The sequence below is a fragment of the Dermacentor variabilis genome, chromosome 6 (assembly GCF_050947875.1).
Source record: "Dermacentor variabilis isolate Ectoservices chromosome 6, ASM5094787v1, whole genome shotgun sequence".
In the NCBI taxonomy this organism is placed as follows: domain Eukaryota; kingdom Metazoa; phylum Arthropoda; class Arachnida; order Ixodida; family Ixodidae; genus Dermacentor; species Dermacentor variabilis.
Genome location: NC_134573.1, coordinates 16,855,070 through 16,876,854, shown reverse-complemented (window position 1 = coordinate 16,876,854; position 21,785 = coordinate 16,855,070). Strand labels below are relative to the sequence as shown.

The 21,785-nt window shown below is 43.8% G+C and overlaps 1 protein-coding gene across 9 annotated transcripts in view; it reads right to left on the bottom strand.

The window, feature by feature from the left end:
* The window catches only part of Cdk8 (cyclin-dependent kinase 8), a 368,498-nt gene that overhangs the window by 282,721 nt on the left and 63,992 nt on the right, over positions 1–21,785 (bottom strand). For all 9 annotated transcript variants that reach the window (XM_075694821.1, XM_075694827.1, XM_075694819.1 and 6 more), the window contains 2 exons: positions 17,236–17,293; positions 3,429–3,560 (listed from right to left, as the gene is read on the bottom strand). In XM_075694821.1, the coding sequence (XP_075550936.1) occupies positions 3,429–3,560; positions 17,236–17,293 (190 nt within the window). The remainder of the gene's footprint in view (positions 1–3,428; positions 3,561–17,235; positions 17,294–21,785) is intronic.

The following is a 21,785-nucleotide window of genomic DNA, read 5'->3' as shown; positions in this document are numbered from 1 at the left end:
CCGACAGAACAACAAGCCTCAGAGATTGGAACAACGGCCTCCAAGCGCCCTGTGCATTTGTGTTTAAAGCCACATCAACATCATTTCGGCGCCATGCTAAAGAGCATTGTGGCATCGTGCAACCGTGCTACCAAGGACTCGCGAATAAAAAAGACACCAGGTGCTCAGCATAGATGAAAAATTCGGCATTGTTCGTGCTATCGAACGCGACACAAAGAAGTCGGCCCTGGCACACGACAGGGATCTGCCGTTGACTATGGTGTGTGGCATTTGGAATGCGAAGAAGATGCTCGGCAGCACTGCTGCGACCGCGGAGAGATGTTGGCTATAAGGTTCGACTTTTTGCCATCATTGCCTTTGTTGTTGCCAATGTGTCGACTAGCGCCAGTGATGAGGACGACATGGGAAGCGACAGCACGGGCAATTACGGGAAGTGGAGCGACTTCCTGGCGATCATCAGTAGCGGCACAGAATGTCTGTGGCAGTGGACCTTACCCGGCCTGCGCGACAGTATCCCTAAGAAGAAACCTACCGGACCTTGTGGCGTCAGATCCTTCGGCGAGGTTAGTCTTCCAGACTACGTTGAAGGTGTTCTTGAACTTGGCCTCAAGTTCGCCGTAGAACCAAGGTTGAGCGCACCGGAACTTCTAAGCATTGTGCGAAGGATTTCAAAGTGCACCCCACAAGGTGAAGCGAACCAATGTATCTCTGAAGGGGCTGATGTGGTCTCGCGCAACAAACTGATGGTCTCACGTGTACCGGTTAAGCGCAACTTCGTTTTTGAGGCAGAACGGACTGTGTGTTTTGCCAGCGGACAAGGAAGGTGGCTTTGTTGTCCTCAAGGAAGGCGATTTTAATACGAAAGCCTGCTCTGTGATTGCCTCTGTTTTCGACCAGTGTAGTAATGTATCTCTCGGAAAAATCAAGCTAGAAGCAAAGCGTCTTTGTAAGAAGGCAGACCTTAGTCAGTTGGTTCGTGAAATTGACAATGCAAAGTCTGGTTGCCTTCAAATTATGTTTAGTGCGAAGACGCACAAACCCAATTTCCCATTAAGGGTAACAGTTTCAGAAATAGGGTCATGGCAGAAAAAGTTCACTCTTTTCTTGCAAGAAAAGCTCAAAATTCTTAATATTGACGACCCATTTTTGGTTAGGAGCTCTGCAGAAATCATAGATTTCCTGAAAGAAAATTCTGACAAAAGCTTATCAGCTTGCTCCTTTGACATAAAGGACTTGTACTACTCCTTGCCTCAAAAGAAACTAATAACTTGCGTAGAAGAGTGCATAGACGAGTATAGTGTGGTTTCGTTCCAAAATTCAGCCGGTTTGTCCGTCCAGGGCTTTTTAGATACGCTTAGCTGCTACCTTCACTCTACATATGCAGCATGGAATGAGGACATATTCATTCAAAAGCAAGGGGTTTGCATCAGTTCATGTTTGGCGCCCATACTAAGTGACATTTTTCTAGCTCACCATAACAAAAACCTGTCCCATACCTTGTCAGAGCACAGGGTGGTTAAAGTTGTCAGATACGTTTACGACTATCTCGTCCTTTTTGAACCAGACGCACTGTTTACAGTAGGCAAGCTTTACGAAGTTTTTTCTGCAGGCCTTAGCCCACTTACTCTCACGATTGAAGAGCCGACCGATAACGTACTGCGTTTCCTAGATATTCAGCTCAAGTTCATGGAACGGCACACGTGTTGGGAATATAAACCTAGAGCTAATGAGCCCCTGTTATTGTATCGGTCAGCCCACTCAAAGCTCGTCAAGAGGAGCATTGCCAACTTATGCTTTGGAAATGCTTTAAAGTCTTGCCACCATAAGATCTATACGAGCCTTATGGATCAGTCGGGAAGGTTATCAGCAGCAGGGTTTCTGGAATCAGTGCAAGTTTCGGCCGTAGAGGGGCTGCTAAAAAGGTGCAGGTCAGATAGCACAATTCGCGACGCGGCAAATCAACGGACGGAACGCAGAAGGAAGGTAGCGGTAGTGCCCTACCTGCATAGAACGGCACATAATCTTAAGAAAATGGCTAGTCGGGTGGACACAAAAGTGATCTTTTCAGCACCAGGAAAGCTGGCAAAAATATGTTGATTAACGGACCCGTATCGTAAGCCAGCTGCCGAATGCTCTACGAGTCATCGAAAAGCGCCAGTGGGCTGCGTAGAAGCTGTTGTATATGAGCTTCTGCTGTCCTGTGAGAAAAAATACATCGGACAGACAGGGAGATGTCTTAATGACTGATTACGGGAACATAGCCTAAATGTGAAAAATAAGCAATACGGTCAGCTGTCAACCCCAGGAATGCGGCTGTGCGCCGGTGTATGGATCCTGCCGCGTTCTTGCGAAGCACAAAGATAAAGACGTGCGAGAGATTATTGAGGCTCAGGCTATCAGGCGGAATAGTGATACGTGTGTTAGTGCCCCTTCGGTCGACTTGTTAGATAAGGAGACGGCTTTTTTGGATGGTTAAGATTTGGATGAGGTGGCGCCACTGTGCATGAGTTATATAAGTGTATTTCCTGAAAATCAAGTTGTTGAAGTTAGCGCATTGTGGTATCGTATCCCTTCCGTCCTTGTTTGCTGGCGCTAAATATGCTTTCAGTTTACCAACACGTCCAACAAATGGCAATGCATGTATTCAGGTCACCATTAGGGTCAGATGCATGCGTGCTGCCCCGACAACTTTTAATTGCACGACAAGGGCAAACTTTAAAGACCTAGCCCCATGTACACTTGCGCGCGCCTGCCGTGCCTGCGAGGAACGGTGGTTTGCATCGGCAAGAGACGGTGCACGCTCACTGGGCTCACTCTTGACGCCCTGGAAGATGCCACTCTGTACTTGGTTACTGACAGTGCTTCAAGGTGCTTGAACATCTATAAACATAATTGTTACATTTTTATAGCTGTTAGATCAGCACAAAAAGGATAGAAGAAGCACTTTCTTGCATGACATAAATCTACTTCACTTGAATGCACCCACGCCATAGGTGCGTAGTCGGGCACACCCACGTGAGGTAACATGATAACAGAGAGGAGCTGTTCACCGAGATTGTGCCCCATTTCAACACGTACGAGTGGTGCCACACTGTCTGCGCATGCGTGGGCGCACAGATGCGAGCTTGCGCAAGTGTATGTTTGGTCTGGGCTTAAGAGCAAAATAACAAAATGGCAGATGTTTTGGCCAATAGAAATGTATGGGCGCCAATAGAGATTCAAACACTGAAAAATTTAATTAACCATAATCTGCTTAATGACAGTTTATTATATATACCATGCTCTTAAAGATGCAACATTTACACCATGACCAGAACATCATCTTTCATGCTAAATCTAGCATGATTACAGCAGAGTGCTTACAATTAAAAATTAATAAGCTAGAACACTAATAAACATGAACTAACATAATGCTAGGAGGGTCTCACCAATGGCCTTAGTGTAGTGCCGGGCCCCGAGCAGGAGCTCTGGTGCCCGGTACCAGAATGTCACCACCACCGGGTCCAGGTCAGCCAGTGGCTTCAGTGGCGAGTTGAACAGCCGTGCAAAGCCCATGTCCGCTGAAACAGTGAGTCACAACTGGCTCTCACATTTCTGAGCTGCTTACAACTTGCTCTCTTTTCACATCATTATTTTGGATTACTAGTTACAAACTGCAAAAGTGTCCTGAGATAAGGAAGTTTGGATTCAAGTCTTGAAATCAGTGCTCATACAGTGCACATGAGAATGCCTTTGTTAAACAGCTGTTCAGCTTATCTGAAAGAAATTTGTTGCATTTAAGATAGCAAAGTTAAACCCTGGCCACTGCGTTGAGCAGACTTTTTACATAAATTTTAAGCTAATATAGCCAAAATTCTGTAAATTAACAACAAAGCAGATTGGAAGCACCAGTTTGCAACTCAATAACTGTGCCGCAAAAGTAGACATTGCAAGCCAGCAAACTGCTTTTAATCGCACATCTATAGCAGGCAAACCTACTGCAATAGATTACAGTTTATGTGAAATTGCTTTTGTGTAAATTGTATTTTTGTATAAATTGATGGTACAATGAATGAATGAATGAAGCTTTATTTCCCATTGAACATGGAGGAGGGTGACAAAAAAGGCCGTAAAGAGACAGCTTGAGAACTCTCAACCCCCGAGAACACATGGCAGCGAGACAGGTCAGCAAAGCATGCAATAAAGAAAGACAATAAAACCATAAATTTGGTGCAGCATGTCAGCACATACAGAAAACACTGCTGTTCCTTCTGTGTACACTGAAAAATATGTGAAATCTATAAGATATGCTGTGACATTTGCCAACAAAAAACAAGCAATGGTAATAACAACAAAAAAGAGTATGTAACACAGAAGTACCTTAACAAAAAGCACTCAAAAACAATATACATAAACAGAAGTAAGTAATTTACATACTGAATAGTGCAGCCAAATCACATTGCTTAACTGGCAAAGCATCCAAGCCAAATATCTAAAGTTCATTTATTCGGTGCAGCAAATTAGCGTTCAGTGATTCTGAGCCATACGTGGAATGGCAAGTCAGAACTTTCCAAAGTTTGGTCCTCTGAGTGTCATAGGTAGCAGTACTTCTTTCTAAATTCTCAATTTCCATAAACAAGAAATTCCTCTGCTTAACACCTAAAGAACACGTTCACGCTAGCCTATACCGGTATTAATACCTAAACTGTCAAAGTCTATCAGAATCTCTTCAACAACTGCGACATAGACTTGCAATAAATAGCCTGCAGAATTCTTTTTTGAGCTTCTAGGAGCCTCATAACAATTCTTCATATGGTTGTACCTCATACTACATTACAGTAATTTAAATAGGAAAGAAAGAGAGATTTGTACAATAATAGTTTCATGGATTGTGGTAGTAAATAGTGATTTCAGTTTAATATGCCTGTAACATGGCCCAATTTTCGCAATATGTAATTCACATGGTCTTCCCATGTTAACATCTCAGAAAAGTAAACACAAAGAACCGTTATAGATTTAACAATTTCAATTTTCAAAGGATGAAAAGTGATGCTATATTCTGCAGGAATTCATCTGCTTTTAGCTCACAAAATGGCTGCTTTGGTTTCATATGTACTGATATTTAGTTTGTCTCTTTTCGTTCACGAATGTAATTCTTGCATAACCTTATTCACCATTGAAAATGCCTTGTCTGGAGGCGAAGAGGCTACACAGATGCTGGTGTCATCAGCATATATTATATATTTAGCAACGGGAGAAATGTGCACTACTATGTTGTTTATGTACAAGTTGAAAAAGTAAGGGACCAAGAAGACTTTCTTGGGGAACCCCAGAAATTATTTTTCATTTTCACTTATGTTTCATCACCTATGGAAACGAACTGGAATCTATTTGATACATAACGCCTTGAGAGTTCAAGAGGCAGACCACGTATACCATAGTGGTTTAATTTTGTCAAACAGATACAATGATCTACACAGCTGAATGCCTGAGTGACATCAATAAAACACCGACAACTATGTTTTTATCGTCAGGATTTCTGAGCAAGTATTCTTTTTGGTCAAGCAAAGCAAGCTCAGTGGAGCAGTGTTTTTGGAAGCCATATTGAGCTTTCGTTATGATGTTGTTATTATTGCAGAAACTCAAGAATCTCTTTAAATGAATCGCTCTAGACCCTTGGAAAAGGCTGGAAGAATCGATACTGGCCCGTTATTTGTAACACTATTTTTGCTACCCTTTTTATGCAACAAAATCCCCCGTGCTATCTGCATCTTAAATGCAAAGAGACCTGTTGATATAAAAAGACTGGAGATGTGTATTAAGACCGGCACAATAATGTCAATTACATACTTGATAGGCTTAATCTGTGTACTATCAGTGCCACAGCTCTACATATGAAGCTGGCATTGATGAGACCCAACATACCGGTAAATGTACTTGGAGCTAAACCTTTGTGTGCAAGGTAAGAATTGAAAGCAATGCCCACACACCAGTGAGTATCACTCCATCATCTGGAATCTTACTGAAAGGCACGATCCTTTCACGCCTATTTAACAGATTATTTAATTGATTCCAAAAAAGATCCATCCACACGTGCCGTTCACCTAGAAAAGGATCCTAAATAGTAACTGTCCTTGGCCTTTTGTAGCTCCTTGTTAAGTGTGTTCCTAAATTTCTTAAATGCAATAAGGTCAACCTCATCACGCATCCGAATAAATTTTTGAAACATGTGGTCTTTCTTTTTAATTTTTCGCAGTAGGTAGCATGTAACCCACAGCTTACGGGAACCGCTATACACTTTAGTAATTTTATGGGCAGAATGTTTTTTGTAGATAGAAAGAAATACCTCTAAAAAGCACCTCATATGCTACATTAACATCAATTTCATTGATAATGTCATCCCAGAAAACTTGGCTAACATCTGAACATAAGAATTTCAAGGTTGCCTGTGTCACAACCTCGTCACTAAACATAGACATGGTATCCAACAGAACAGGTGAACGTGTTTCAATGGAACAGGAGACGGCCATGTGGTCACTTATCAAATACATGAGAACACAGCTGTGTACACGCGACATATAACTTGTTATAAGAAAGTTAGGAACTGCTTCTGTGAATGACGTTAGCCAAGTTAGTGAAGTTATAGATCTTGTGCAGCCACTGCTACTCAAAACAGTTTCAAGTTCCAACTTTTTTACACTGTCAGTGGTCATATCAATATTGAAGTCACCTCCAAGTACCAAATAGTATTGATTTTCATAAAAGAAAGAATACCCACAAGAAAAGCAAGAAAAATGGCCATGGAACCGTCTGGAGGGCGATAACAAGCGACAATAATATTATCACCAGTAGTGGAACAGCCATTTCATCTTTCGGCGCAAGTCCTGGCGCAGGCGAAAAGTCAATTTGGTGCAGCAGCAAGCACTTTCGGCACAGGGTTCAATGCACGTGTGCTTACCATATACCAGGCATGTACCCAGGGGCCAGCCCATTTGATGTGGTTCCTTGTTTGCAAGTAAAGGAAAGGTGTATCTCAAGGCATACCTGTGAGATACACCTTTTAACACGACAGCGTTAAGGGACCTGTGTTGCAGAAGATCCAGCGTCGTACCTCGCTTCGGCAAAAAGAATGCCGAACCAAGTTCCGCACCATGCATACCTAACTACTCCTCTACCACCAAATTTGCTCACGCCTTGTCTTTCATTCTTTACAAAGTTATTCCTCGGAGTTTTGAGAATGGCAGCCTACAAACAAATGTAACGAAAGAAAAACACTGACCACGCAGACCTTTTATGTTAGCTCTTCTCAAACTGAAATATTAAAAGTGAAAAACAATAACAGGAGATCGACCCATGCAAGAGGCCGCATTTCTACCAGAAAGCTTGTCTTCGTGCATAGCAGTCCCGGCCAGCGTTTCCCAGTAAACATTACAGTTACATAAGCTACAGTTGCCGGGAAGCATGAAAAGCAGTCAGGGGTCTTTGAATGCTATCGCCTTGCACTCTTAAACGTGAAGCTTAAGTGTCCTCCAAATTTTTCATTTCTCTTTTGCGGGTTTATGCATCTTTATAGCGAATGGTGGGCGTTAGTCACATTTGCACTCCAAATTTTTTATTTCTCTTTTGCGGGTTTACGCGTCTTTATAGCGAATGGTCAGCATTATTCACATTTGTACTAGTAAAGGTACCCCCCTCATCTCCATAGAGAAGTTACCTTGGGTTACCCAAGCTACCCCCCCCCCCCCCCCCATGAAATGAAATCATGGGTACGTTCCTGTCATATACCATGCAAATAATAACTTATATATAGTCGATATGCTGTGGAGACTGCATTGCTTGAGGCTTACCCTGCAAGTGTGGTCAGGAAAGGACGCACTGCTCCTCCAATCCGCGACACACAAAGGACGCTACAGCCGGGTTCGTCGATATGGCACAGAGAAGGCACCACAGACACATCGTCAACCAATACATATTTATTAACCTAGGATGCAACACGGTGTGACAGTCACGGCTTGTGGGCAAAGGCTCATCGCAAGACTGATAGAGCATGCGCGCCTGCACTCAACATGACATCCATGTTATATACCATATTTACACGATTGTAAGTCGACCAATATTTTTTAATTTGAAAATCTGAAGTGGGGGGGTCGACTTACAATCGAAACCAAAACATGGCACCGCCAAAAAAGCGAGACCAACGGGAGCTACAACGTATCTACAATTTTATGTTTACCCTATGGCACTACCTGTAGCTTTTCGCTACCCCACGTGTTTGTTCGCTTTTCACAAGGGTTTTTCAACATTTTTAAGAGTTTTGCAGTGCACACAACACTCATGGGGGGGGGGGGTAAGGTGTCTACAGTTGATGGAATTGTGATAGCAATTATATTGTCACAAGTGGTGCTACACACCGGTGATTAGAGAAGGCGAGCGCACAGCAAGACAAACATTTATTGAGGCATACTTGCGCCCCACATAACCAAAAGCAACTAGCCCAATAGCAGCAACATGTACGAGCATGGACAGCGATCGACAAAGAACGAGCATCACCTATGTGCGGGCAGTACATAAAGGCTGTGAAGGAACATGCGTAGAACCATCGCGAGATGGCGCAAGTTGCCCTGCCTGATACGATGGGCCCATCGTAGATACAAAGCTATAGCGGTAGGTTTGTGCGAGTGCTCACACACGTTAACACCAGTCATTCGAACGCCATCGGCACAGATGCAAAGCCCGAAAGGCACGTGGCAATATGGACGTTCCAGGCACATTTTTGCTGTCATCGTCGTCGCGCGCCGTGTGGTGTAGGTGTGACTGAAAGCACGCAAGGGAAACCGACGATCGCGGCTCAACTCCCGCGTACAAGGGAGGAAAGCGGTAAGAAAACATGCCGTCTTCCAACGCACGCATGGTGCCAGGGGGAGTGGGGGGGGGGGCGGCAGCGGTGGCGGCACTTTACTCCAGCAGCAATCTTGCATTGCGTGGCCGCAGGGCACCCTATCTTCAAAGTGATCTGCATCGAGGGCTGAGTTGATGGCGGCTCATACCTTTGTGCGTGCTGCATTCTTGCTGCTCAGTTTGCATTAAAGCGAATGTTTGCAAGTTTATACTGCCGATAAAACTACTATCCTTACTTCGTGTAGCTGTATCCACATTTGTCAACGCAATCGATGGTTAGCATTCCGGGTGATATTGACTTTTTTTAGAAGTGGCACGAAAAAAAATATCATTTAAAATTTTACCCCGCATAATGGACCCACCCCCCAACTTTGCGCATACTTTTAAAGAAAGAGAAGTGGGTTTATTACGCGAGTAAATATGGTAGCAGCGTCAGCACCACTGTACATGCGTGAGACACAAATACAAATTTGCGTTTGCATCGACGGTGCAATTTCACCGCAACAGCATAGGGATACAAACTCGATGCAAAAGTTTTGTGTCAACGAACATGGCGCCACCCATCAAAGTGGCAGCTCTTGCCTTTTACCACATTTGCTAATACCATTTATAAATGCGCACCACGTTCGATTCTGATCGCAGTGGCCATTTTGCACAACCCCGCTGTCACCCATAAACACTGAAAAAGTTTCCCTTTGATCCTAGAATGTGACATACTCCTTTGGCAAACTACATGGTTCCACGTGGTTTCGATGAACATCGAAATAAAGTGCCAGCAGGACAGTACAGTGGCACTACATGGTACATCCATGAGAGAAAAATGCGCGAATGACGAAATTGACAACTCCAACGGGCCCATAATGTTTTTTACTGTTGCCAACTCCAGAATCCACTACTTGTGCTGGCAACACTGTCCAAAGAAACAAGGATGGCTACGACATCCAGGTTCACGGCAGCTCTTTCACTTAGTGCTGCGCTAATGCGTTTTGCATTCGTCGCGTCAAATCAAGGTGTTTCATCGAAGCCGAAAATTTTCTTGCTGCCAATTACATTACTTTTATCGGTCTTAAGGATTTCAGTGACGAAACCACAGAAATGTTTACGCTGTGTGTCAAAGTCCGGCTTCTCCAGCAAGTCGCATCAGATACCTTTTTTAATGACAAAGAGCCTTTCAAGCGAGCTGGAGGTTTAAAAAAGAAAGGTGCTTGTGCATTGCGGGCCTCTGAAAGGTGCAAGCACCTGTTCGTGGTGTTGCTCCATGGTTAAGGTATGATACTCGACTGTTTTCGACTTACATGGGCAACTCTGCACTGCTCCTCATGTTGTGGTATATCACAATATATGGGCGGTAATCACTGTAACATTACCTGGTCAGTGTGCCTTGGGAAAAAAAAACAAATGAGAGTTCCATTTGGTCAGAGCCGCACCTTTTTTTTTTTTTATAGTTACCTGGCACGTGTGATAAAGTCGTCTGCATCCGATGACTGGAGCTTGTTCATGCTTGCAGTACGCCGTGTTCGAGGTAAGGCTTGTGCTGGCGAACACAACAGGCACCCACTACACGGAGAAACTCTCAAACCCTAGTGAAACGCGAGAAGTGAATAACAACCAATCGGACTAAGATGAGTTTCTTCCAACAAGTTTCTAAAATTTAGCGAAGGTCTTCTTTTTGGGCAAAGTCCCTTGTATCAGTGTAAATGTATTAGTGTATTAGTGTAAATTAGTGTCTATCAAGTTGACATTTCCAAATTCCCTGAGTTTTCCAGCTTTTCCTTGAGTGCCTTCGCAAAATTCCCTGAGTGATGCAGAACTATGTTTTATGTCAAGACGGGCTGAAACCATATCGCCCAATGCTGTTACTCTCTAGTACACATACGAAAAAGTGTTTTTTTCTTTTTAAACGACTTAGTCCAATTTGAATACTAAGGAGTAGTGTTCATGTTATTCAAAAAGAGAAGAGAAGGGAGAGGTTAAGAAAATGCACAGCAAATAAAATGTATTAGAAAAAAATTGCAAATCGAGTCGAACATTCTCAAATACGAATAAAAAGGAGATGCGTACAGAAGCAAATATTTTCGAATATGAGCTATTTCTATCAACTGATAGCAGGCTCAGTGGTATGAGGCCCGAACTTTGTCACTATTGAGATTCTCCCTCAACAGCTCGTAAGATCAATCTCAACTGTCCTGACATACTCTCAGCCCACGCACGACGCCTCATGCAGTGTTGTGCTTCACTACTTTAAAGAGTTTATTTTGGTCTGAATGAGAAGCACCTGCATTTCAGCATCAGCCAACAATTTGCTTTTTTTTTTCCGAGTTAAAGCTCCTTCAAAACAGCGCCAGCATGCCTCCTTTCCCATTCATTCCTCAATGCGTAAGTCCTTTCTCTTCTTGTCCTCCTTCTGCCACTCGTTCGCCCCCCGGACCATTTGAAGCATCTTCTTGGTCCTTTGCACAGTCCACCTCCAATTTTTTCAAACTCCCTAGGGGCCGCAAAAAACTGCGAAAAATCGGCCAGTTGGAAAAAATAAATGCATATCATTTACTGCCCTTAAGGGCTCAAACCGCCACAGGCACATTCGAAAACGCTCTGAAGGCCTGTCGGTACATGTATTAGGCATATCGGTGCTCGTACTGTAACAGGAAAAACCGTGTGCCCTGTGTATAATTAAGGAATACATATTCTGTTCAGTGGCAATAGCCATTCCCACACTTGTTATGCTTCACTGCAATACTTTTGCGTATGCTTCAGCAAGATTTCTGTACAGAGGCGAAGCTGACTTTCAGGAACCGGCATTACGCAACGCACCGTGCTTTACAAGCTTCTAAGCCAATCGCGAACACCACAAAGGCGGAGTCCATGCCATTGCTGACAGCAGCGAATTCTTTTAATAAAAAACAAGGCACCCAATGGCAAGAAGCTTCATAGCGAACGTCGAAGCAGCTAGGCCTAGCGTTGCCGCAGTGGTTGCTACGGTTGCCAGCGAATCTGCGTGCGAGCGCCGGTTCGAGGCGGCGAGGTAATCAAAATGGCAGCGTGGTGGCTTTGATTAACACCGTTACGGACATGCGGCCACAGCAAAACGTCCGGAAAATCGGACGGCAAAGAGTTCTTGCGTCCGAAATTTCAGACATTCTGATACATTGACTCCATGGAGTACGTGGTGGTGCCAAGAAGCTGTCCAAATTATCGGGAATACAGAAACTCGGTCGTTGACTGTACTCTGGCAACTCCTCCAGCCGACGACAGGGCGCCAAAGACGATTCATTACGATTCCTGTCTGTTACTCGAGCCAGCATTACCTCGACTTTCGACCCTTTCAATAAAACTACAGCTAAATTCCCCTGATAGAAGCACAAATTCCCTGAGTTTTTTGTGAGTTTTTCCAGACTACTCAAGATCCCTGAGAATTCCCGCTTTTCCCAGTTGGTAGACACCCTGGTAAATGCATGACTTGAAAATGAACAGAACAAGTTGTAATGAAATTTGTGTGTGCACAGTGTTGAAAGCAAGCTAGCAGAGCTGTGCACATGTCTAACGCTCCGAACCTGAAACGAGCGCTGTTCGCTGTTGCTTAAAAATTTCTTGCAAGTAAATAAAATGGCAACTGAATGCGTTCAATGAAAAAACAACACTTTTGCTTGACACACTAAATTAATGCATGCTATGAAAACGATATTGTTAGTGGGAGAAAAGACGCTCGACAATATATTTACAAGATATATACAATGGGCAGAAGACAGGCATACAAGACAAAGCTCGTGCGCACCACTATCGCCGATCATCGTCTTTTTCAGTCCTCTCATCATCATTCACTACGCCAGCACCTCGCAGCATGACCCCCGGCAGCGAAGGCGCTGTCCCGGCATTTAGTAGGACTTCGTGATGTCGCTTCAGTCGAGCGCCGTGAACGATATCAGACGAGGATCGCGGTGTGGCAGTATCGAGAGGTTGTAACTTGTAGGTGACATCTGTCACTTGACACAAGACACAGTATGGGCCTGAGTAGGGCGAAATCAGCTTCTCATAAAGTCCAACTTGCCGTGCTGGTTTCCAAAGAAGCACAATGCAACCAGGGTTAAAGTGGGCATCACAGTGACGAGCGTCATATATACGTCGTTGCTTTTCTTGAGAAGTGGTCAAATGGCGTGCAATCTCACGTGCCTCGGTAGCTCTGGACATGGCATCTCGGGCATATTCTGATGTATCGAGAATGGCTGGGAGGATCGTGTCAAACGGTAGTATAGGGTTTCGTCCATACAAGAGAAAAAATGGAGAGAAACCAGCAGAATCATGACGGGACATATTGTAGGCGAATGTGACAAACGGCAGAGTGGCATCCCAGTCATGGTGGTTGGTAGAGACATACATAGCAAGCATTTCTGTGATAATTCTATTGAGCCGCTCTGTGAGGCCATTGGTCTGAGCATGATACGCCGTTGTAAACCTGTGCTTTGTAGCACGTGTGTGCAAGATGTCCTGGACAACCTGTGCGAGAAAGTAGCGGCGCCGGTCGGTAAGGAGTTGTCGGGGAGCACCGTGGTGAAGTATCACTGCGTCGAGAAGGAAGTCAGCAACGTCGGTTGCACAACTGGTAGGGAGAGCCCGCATTACCGCATACCGGGTGGTGTAGTCTGTAGCAACTGCTATCCACTTGTTCTGACTAAGCGATAGAGGAAAAGGGCCAAGAAGATCAAGACCAACCTGAAAGAATGGTGCAGATGGTATTTCAATGGCCTGAAGACGGCCAGCTGGTAGGGCTGCTGACAAGATTTACAGGAGGCGACGTAATGGCAAATGGAACGATAAATACCGGACCAAAAGAAACGATGCCGAACGTGGTCATATGTCCGTGAGACTCCCAGATGACCAGCGGTTGGAACATCATGCAACTGTGCGAGTACAGTCCCACTGCTACCGCACATCTACGTTGTTGAATGTGTGATGTCCAGGTAGTGTGAGCAGAGGAATTTTGGGTCGCGTCGTCGTGGCAGGTTCACCTCTCAGAGCTGCGCCCATCAGTTCTCTGATGAGTGGCGAGAGTATGAGGGAGAAGGAGAGCCGCAACACGGAGACGAGCGGGACAGGTGTCGGGATGGTGAAGGGAAGTGGTATGATGGTGCTGGCCATGATGGCAGAGCGTTGTCGTCGTCATTGTGTACCGGCACTTGGGAACTACCACCTGGACGTCGGATGTTTCGATAGCTCGGCCTAAATGCGAGTTCCAAGCACTGCGACAATGGCAGGAAATGTGTCCAACACATCCACAACAGATGCAGATGAGCCTGTCACCGGAAGTGTGCCATTCTGCAGAATTCTGATAACGAGGACGAACGGTTGGGCATCTGTATAACTCAGGTGCAGCAGGCAGGCAGTAGTCAGGTCTGTTGACTGAGCAAAGCATCTGTAATCCTCCATTTGTGAGTTCTTGATGCACAACAGTTTGGATAAGGGAAATGGTCACATGGGACTCGTCAGGGTTAAGCACCTGAAGCGGAACTGGGGAGGCAGCTTCAATCTCGCAGCTACGCACAATATTGTCAGATGCAGCAGGAACGGATGGAGTGGGTGGGAGGGGGAGGTCCTCACAGGTAGACGTCGCAGCCGTGTTCGGAAGACATGCGAAGTTTGGAGTAATGTGGCAACTTTTTGCTTCTTGATAGCGTCAGCATTCATTGATGACGTCTTGCACTGTGGATAAGTTCTTAAAAACCAGAAGTGTAAACACGTCATCCGCGATACCTTTGAGGATATACGCAACCTTTCCTGTTTCTGGCATCATGTCATCGGCTTTGCGACAAAGCGCAAGCACGTCCTGGATGTACATCACATAGGACTCGGTGCAAGCCTGAGCTCAGCATGCAAGTTCTTTCTGCGCAGCACGACGTCGTCCGATGGGCTTGCCGAACAGACCGATGAGCTTTTGCTTACATACCTCCCAGCTTATAAGTTCCTGTTCGTGGTTCAGAAACCACACTTGTGCCGTGCCCGCCAGGTGAAATATGATGTTTGCTAGCATCAGAGTCAGGTCCCAGTTGTTGCTAGTGCTCACCCATTCGTACAGTTGAAGCCAATCTTCCGACATTGGTGTTGTCAGAACCGGAAAAGGTACCTGGGTCACGCGGTTGTGTGAATACGAAGGGGCAGTTAGCAGCAGATGGTTGAGGCATGGTTGGTAACCTACTCGAAGCATTCTCGTACCCAGATTGTGCTGGCATTGTAGATGCCGCCAAGGAGCGTCCGCTGCGTAAATCCATCTTGAAACCCCTGTTTTCCCTGTAAATCTGTCCTGAAACTTGAAAAACCCGCACTCTCCACAAAAATGTTACGGGGACAAGAGGCTTGACAATATATTTACAAGATATATACAATGGGCAGAAGACAGGCATACAAGATGGAGCCGTGCGCACGGCTTTTGGCGATCGTCATCTTTGTCAGTCGTCTCACGATCGTTCGCTACTGCAGCGCCTCGTAGCAATGTCACCTCGTGGCATAATATGTGTCATGATCAACTTCAGGCCTTTTGAGGCAGTTATCATTCCTGCTACTGTGCCTGCAGACAAAAGCACATAAGCGAGAATATTCCTGCCGCTTAATGCATTAGTAACACTAATGCTGGGACAGAAACCTATAAACAAACAAAACGAAATGAAGCTTAATTGTACATCACTATAATTTATAAGTGCCTGCCTAAACGAAGCACACTCGGCAATTCTAAACACCAGCAAGATATTGAAGGCAATATTCTCCTTGCCGGGAAGAAGCCCTGAGTGAAGTGTTTCAAACAAAGTAGTATCAGCCATCAGAACTCATCACCTTTTCCCAATGCAAAGTTTCCTATCCAGGTCACTCTCCGATACGCATCATCTGCTTCTTTCGCAAAAAGATGAAATGATTCATTGCCGCCGTTCCACCCCAACGACACACATAATTGTACACAACAAATTTTCGACATCCGTATTTTAAACTTTTTTTTTTTTCATTTTCAGACTTGTCCGCAGCGGCATCAGGACGATTCGAGACCTACGAGGCATTCAGCACATGCCGTGATATGAGGCCCTCTTTCGCTTCAAGCTTGAACCTGGATGAGCTGTTTCTCAGTGCGGCCGCTACGGGGCAAGTATTTGGTTGCAGTCGAGCATGGAATCTTTATGGACGGGCCTCTGCTTCCTTCTATGATGATGATGATGGCGTGCTGTTGGTTTTCATTGCGGTTTTGCTAGCCTGGAAGCATCAACAGAAGGAGAGTTTCGTTGTTATGAAGGCGCAGGCTCGGTGTAATTTTCCGCTAAAATGCCATTTTGGCACAGGATGACACGAATGTTCACTCTCGGCGCAGCTGTTCCACCGCTGTGTCACGCACACGAACACATGCAGCTTCATAGCGGGCAGTCACACAAGAAAATTCAGTGATGAGACTAGCTTCTAAAGAATTTTTCAACTAACAAGGACACTCAAAATGATGGTGCACCCTGGGTCATATAACGTTAAAGAACTTTCTCGCATTTTCCAGCCTCGTAAAACAACCTTTTTGTGATTTCTTTCACTTAAACTTCATCTCCTCAGCAATTTAACCCATGTACAAAAAAATAAGTTGGCATTTCTGGGAGCTGAAGGTGTCAAATATACTATGCTGCCATGTTTCTGTGAGCATTAGCACATCAAGGCAGTTATACAATTTAGAAAACAAACATTCAAGATAAGCGACCTTATTACCCATTAACTGGAAGTTTAAGTGAAAGAAATCACAACAAGCTTGTTTTATGAGGCTGTAAAATGCGAGAAAATTCTTCTAACATTATATGACCCAGGCGCACCATCATTTTGAGTGAAGTTTCAGTGGGAAAAGGCGGTCAAGTCGCTCTCGCACACCTGATGGCATGCACAGCTTTCTTCTGCGAATGAGAAACTTCCAAATTAAAGTAATGAACAATACATAAACTCTGCTTTAGAAATCTCAATTAAGGCAGTTAACATAGTTGAGATAACATGTTCTTGCTGACAAGTTAAAAAGTTGCAAACGTGATGCTTTAATTTCTCCATTTTTCAGTTTTTAGAAATTCTTGTAAATGTATTCAGTCACTAAATAAATGTTCTAAACAGCCACCAGAATTAATCTGTGGTTGCCAAATGGGAGCATTTAGAGTGGATTAGAGATTAGAGTGGAAATGAGAGCATTTAGAGTGAATTAAGAGTGGTTGCCAAATGGGAGCATTTTCACATGTACATAAACCGGACAAGCACAAGACCCTAGTACTGACACAAAGATGTTTACCACAACGACATCTCCCAAGCATAAAGATGAGCAACTGGAAAAGTGATCGCATGTAGTTTCATTCAAGCCAGGCCACTCACCAATCTTCACTCTGCCTCGCTCTGGACCTTCACCCATTACGAGTATGTTGGCTGGTTTCTGGAACAAGCCGAGCAATCACATTTACAGCACTATCCCACATTCCTGTGCCAAAGGGCATAATAAAGGCTTCTCGAGAAAAATGCTTACGAAAAGTCTTAAGATATGCAACAAGGCAAGAGAGGGTGAACATTTTTATAGTGAGAGAAACAGAGGCCGCAGGTCCCTGTGTAAGGAGTGTGGATGACAATGACAGAGCACAGTGAATTATGCACACATGCAATGTGTAAACATGTTGTGCGCAGGCATCTGTCATATCGTTCTAGAGCCTGGAGGTGAGGCTACAGTCCACTGTGAAGAGCCCTCGTGTTGCTCGCAGTGCACTCCGAGTGCTGTTCCACAGCCTCAAAGCCTTCCACTCCAAACGGGGTCTGTCATCGAAAGCAGAGAATGTGATGTTAAAAGCAAGCTTTAGCTTGGGCCCAATTCCAATGCGGCCTATTAAAGTAGTGTATTTAGACGAATCTAACGCGCACCTTTATTCTAAAAGAAAATGGCTGCGAAAATTGCTTGTGCATCACAATCCAATATGAAACAAAAGCATCACAATCCAATACGAAACAAAAACCATGTTCGCAACAGATAGCCAACAGACCCATCAGTCATCACCATCAGTAGCAGAGCCCTCCCCCCCCCCCCCCTTTTTTTTTCATGTTGCCGTGGGTTTATCTTGTGCTAGACTACCATCACTTTCAGAGACACTATCACCTTTGCGAGATTTCGCATTACTTGGCACATCAGCACGTACAACCACTAGTGTTTCCGGCACTGTGCCTCCCTTGCTACCTGTGCGGACTGCCAGGAACACTCTCTCTCTCAAGGATTGACTGGCGTGCTAGTCGGTTCATTACCACAGAAAGAACAGCGTTTCAAGATGGGACACAAGGGAGGAACCAAACACACACTGTGCTGACTAACAACTGCGTGTTTTATTATTTTGCTGAGCCTTTTATACAGAGCAATAAAGGCAGTGCCAACAAGACCATGAAAAGAAAGCACACCTTGATCAAAAGGGAAAGGAGGAAAAAGGGGAAAGAATTCACGAAGACCTCAGCGCATTCTTCTTACAATGGAGTTTTCAGAAAATCAATTTCTTTCTTGGACAGCTCTAGAGATGGGATACTGACACAATGAACGTTTAAGCGGTTAATCACAAAAGCCTCTAAGATTTCCTTGGTGCATTTATCAGGGTGTCTATGCAATGCTTCACTCTGCAACAACCTTGGCTTACATCTAGACTGCTGAAAATGCCAGGCAAGGTTTCCATTGATTGCAAGATTTATTACATTCTTATTATTCTCTCTAAGCCTATGGTTGATACAATGGCCTGACTGGCCAATATATCGTTTTCCACATTTTAACGGCACCAAATAGACCATCTCTTGCACAGAGTCAACAAATCGGTTATTGTGCTTGGTCATACACGCCCGTTAAGTACGCATGTCGGAGCCGACCTTAGCGCACAGGCCAAATAACTTGCACGGTGCACAAAAAACAATGTTGAGGCTTGCAGCCTAACCGATTCTTTTAAGATTGTGTGACATCTGGTGCATGTAAGGCAGCAGAACCACTTTTCTTTGTCTGCCATCTTGTGTTGCCCCGTTTCAGCTGGAGTGCATTGTAACAAGAATGCACTGGGCGCTAGGTTTTTTCCCTTTTTCCTTCTTTACCTTTTGATCAAGGAGTGCTTTCTTTTCATGTTCTTGTTGGCACTGCCTTTATTGCTCTGTATAAAAGGCTCAGCAAAATAATAAAACATGCAGTTGTTAGACAGTGTATGTTTGGTTCCTCCCTTGAGTCCCATCTTGAAACGCTGTTCTTTCTGTGGTAACATTCTCTCAGCCGCATACTTCAACAAGTCTGACGCAGAGTCACGTAAAATTTTGTGAAAGTGATAGTACCTCTAAAAGTTATCACTCAAGAACACTGCCCTGCGTGCTTCATATCTGGGGCCAATGAAACGCAAATGGCAATGATTACGCACAGCTTTCCATTAGGAAAGCTCGCTAAAAAAAATTCCCATTTTGTGAAAGTAAATTCTGCGCACCTCACTCTTTGTGATAGCGAACATAGGGACATGCTATATTTTTCTTTTATAAATTAGAAGAAAGGGGGTTAATCGAGGTGCCAGATTTTTATAAATCATATAAGAAGCCAACAAAGACACCAAGGACAACATAGGGGAGACAACTTGTACTTACTAACTGAATTAAAGAAATTAGAAATGCATGGCAATGAAAGGGCATGAAAAACAACTTGCCACAGCTGGGGGAACGATCCCACGTCTTTGCATTAAGCGTGCGATGCTCAAAAATCAGTAGCATGTTACATTGATGCTACATTTGGGTGCACTATTACTTTCTTACTTTAAGCCCACGTAAGTTCGGTGCACATTAGATTGGGGGATGTGTTAGAATCATGTAAACACAGTACATGCAATATGTAGATATGCTTTGCTGAGATAACCCCTGTGTCAATTTTAATTAATTTTGTTGCATTTTAGAGACAAAGATAAATTCTAGTGACCGTTGGAAGTGTAATTTTGACATAGGGCCTGAATTTTTTTTAAATTTGGCATGAATTCGTAAGTCTGAAAGAAACTAAAAGCATGGAGTCTTTACAAACCCGTAATTCTGCACCAAGAACAGGTATCACAGTTCTGTAAACTGCATCTGTTAGAACATCCAAAGCGGATAATCTTGCTATATTAATTCTATCAGATATTATACTATTAGATGCAATTCACAGAATTATGGTTATGATTTCATTTTTCATTGCTGAATTACAGAGTAATCAATTTTATAGTTCCATTTTCAAAAAATTTACGATTTTGAAAAATTTTTATTAAGAAAGTGACTATATAAATAAATATTTCCCTTGTGACAGTCACTAGAACTTAGCTTTTTCTTGTAAATGCAACAAACCTGATCAAATTTGGTGCAGTGGTATTAATTCTTACAATAACTTGTTACAATGTTTACTAGGGTTTTGGAAAAGTCCTACACAAATATCAGTGATGTACTTAAGAGCCATGTATAATACATACATCAATTTTGTCAGCTTTAGATCTACTATTAGATGCAATTTACAGAATTATGATTATGATTTCATTTTTCATTGTCGGGCTACAGAGCAATCAATTTTGCCATTTTGCTTTATCCAGATCACATTTGGTGCAGTGGTTGCCAAGAAAAACAATTCCTCCATTACCATGTATTCGAATAGGAGGCTCCAAGCTAAGGCTTTCCCTTAAATGACATTCTCTGCTGTAATAAGGATAATTGCAAGGATCAACAAGGTCATTTCTGCAGTATCACATGCACCACACAGTTGGGGTCATTTTTGCAGCAACACAAGCTCATTGTAGCCAGCAAGCACTGTGCATCAGCTAGCATAGCCAAATTTCATTTTTATATGTGAAGAGACTGTTATTTTATGCGAATCTTTTTAAAATGAAAGACTGTGAAGTGAAAAGCAAGTCCATCTAAATGTCGTCCCTGGATGGGAGTTGCGTTTCACTGCAAATTGCCAAAAAAGAAAATTCAGGAAAATGATCAAATGAGCCAGTAGGGTGTCTACCAAGTTGACATTCCCTTAGTTTGCTAGGTTTTCCCTGAGTGCCTTTGCAAAATTCCTTGAGCGATGCAGAACTATGTTTTATGTCGAGACAGGCTGAAACCATATCGCCCGATGCTGTCACTCTCTAGTAAGCATATGAAAAAAAATTTTTTAAAAAACGACCTAATCCAATTTGAATACTCAGTAGTATTGTTTATGTTATTAAAACAGAGAATAGAAGGGAGGGGTTACTAAAATGCACAGAAAATAAAATGTATTCGAAAAAAATTTCAAATCGAGTCCGACATTCTAAAATACGAATAAAAAGGAGATGCATACAGAAGCAAATATTTTCGAATATGAGCTATTTCTATCAACTGATAGCAGGCTCAGTGGTATGAGGCCCGAGCTTTGTCACAATTGAGATTCTCTCTCACCAGCTCGTAAGTCAACCTCAACTGTCCTGACACACTGAGAGCCCACGCACGATGTGTTGTGTTTCACTGCCTTAAAGAGTTTATTTTGGTTTAGATGAGGGACACCTGCATCTCGGCATTAGCCAACAATTTGCTTTTTTTTTTTCCGAGTTCAAGCTCCTTCTAAACAGCGCCAGCATGCCTCCTTTCCCTTTCATTCCTCAATGCGTAGGTCCTTTCTGTTCTTGTCCTCCTTCCGCCCCTCGTTCGCCCCACAGACCACTTGAAGCATCTTCTTGGTCAGTTGCACAGTCCATGTCTGATTTTTTTTAACTCCCCAGGGGCCACGAAAACGTCCAAAAAATAGGCCAGTTAAACAAAATAAATGCATGTCGTTTACTGCCCTTAAGGGCTCAAACCGCCACAGGCACATTCGAAAACGCTCGGAAGGCATGTCAGTACACATATTAGGCATATCGGTGGTGGTACTGTGATAGAAAATACCGGGTAATCGCATG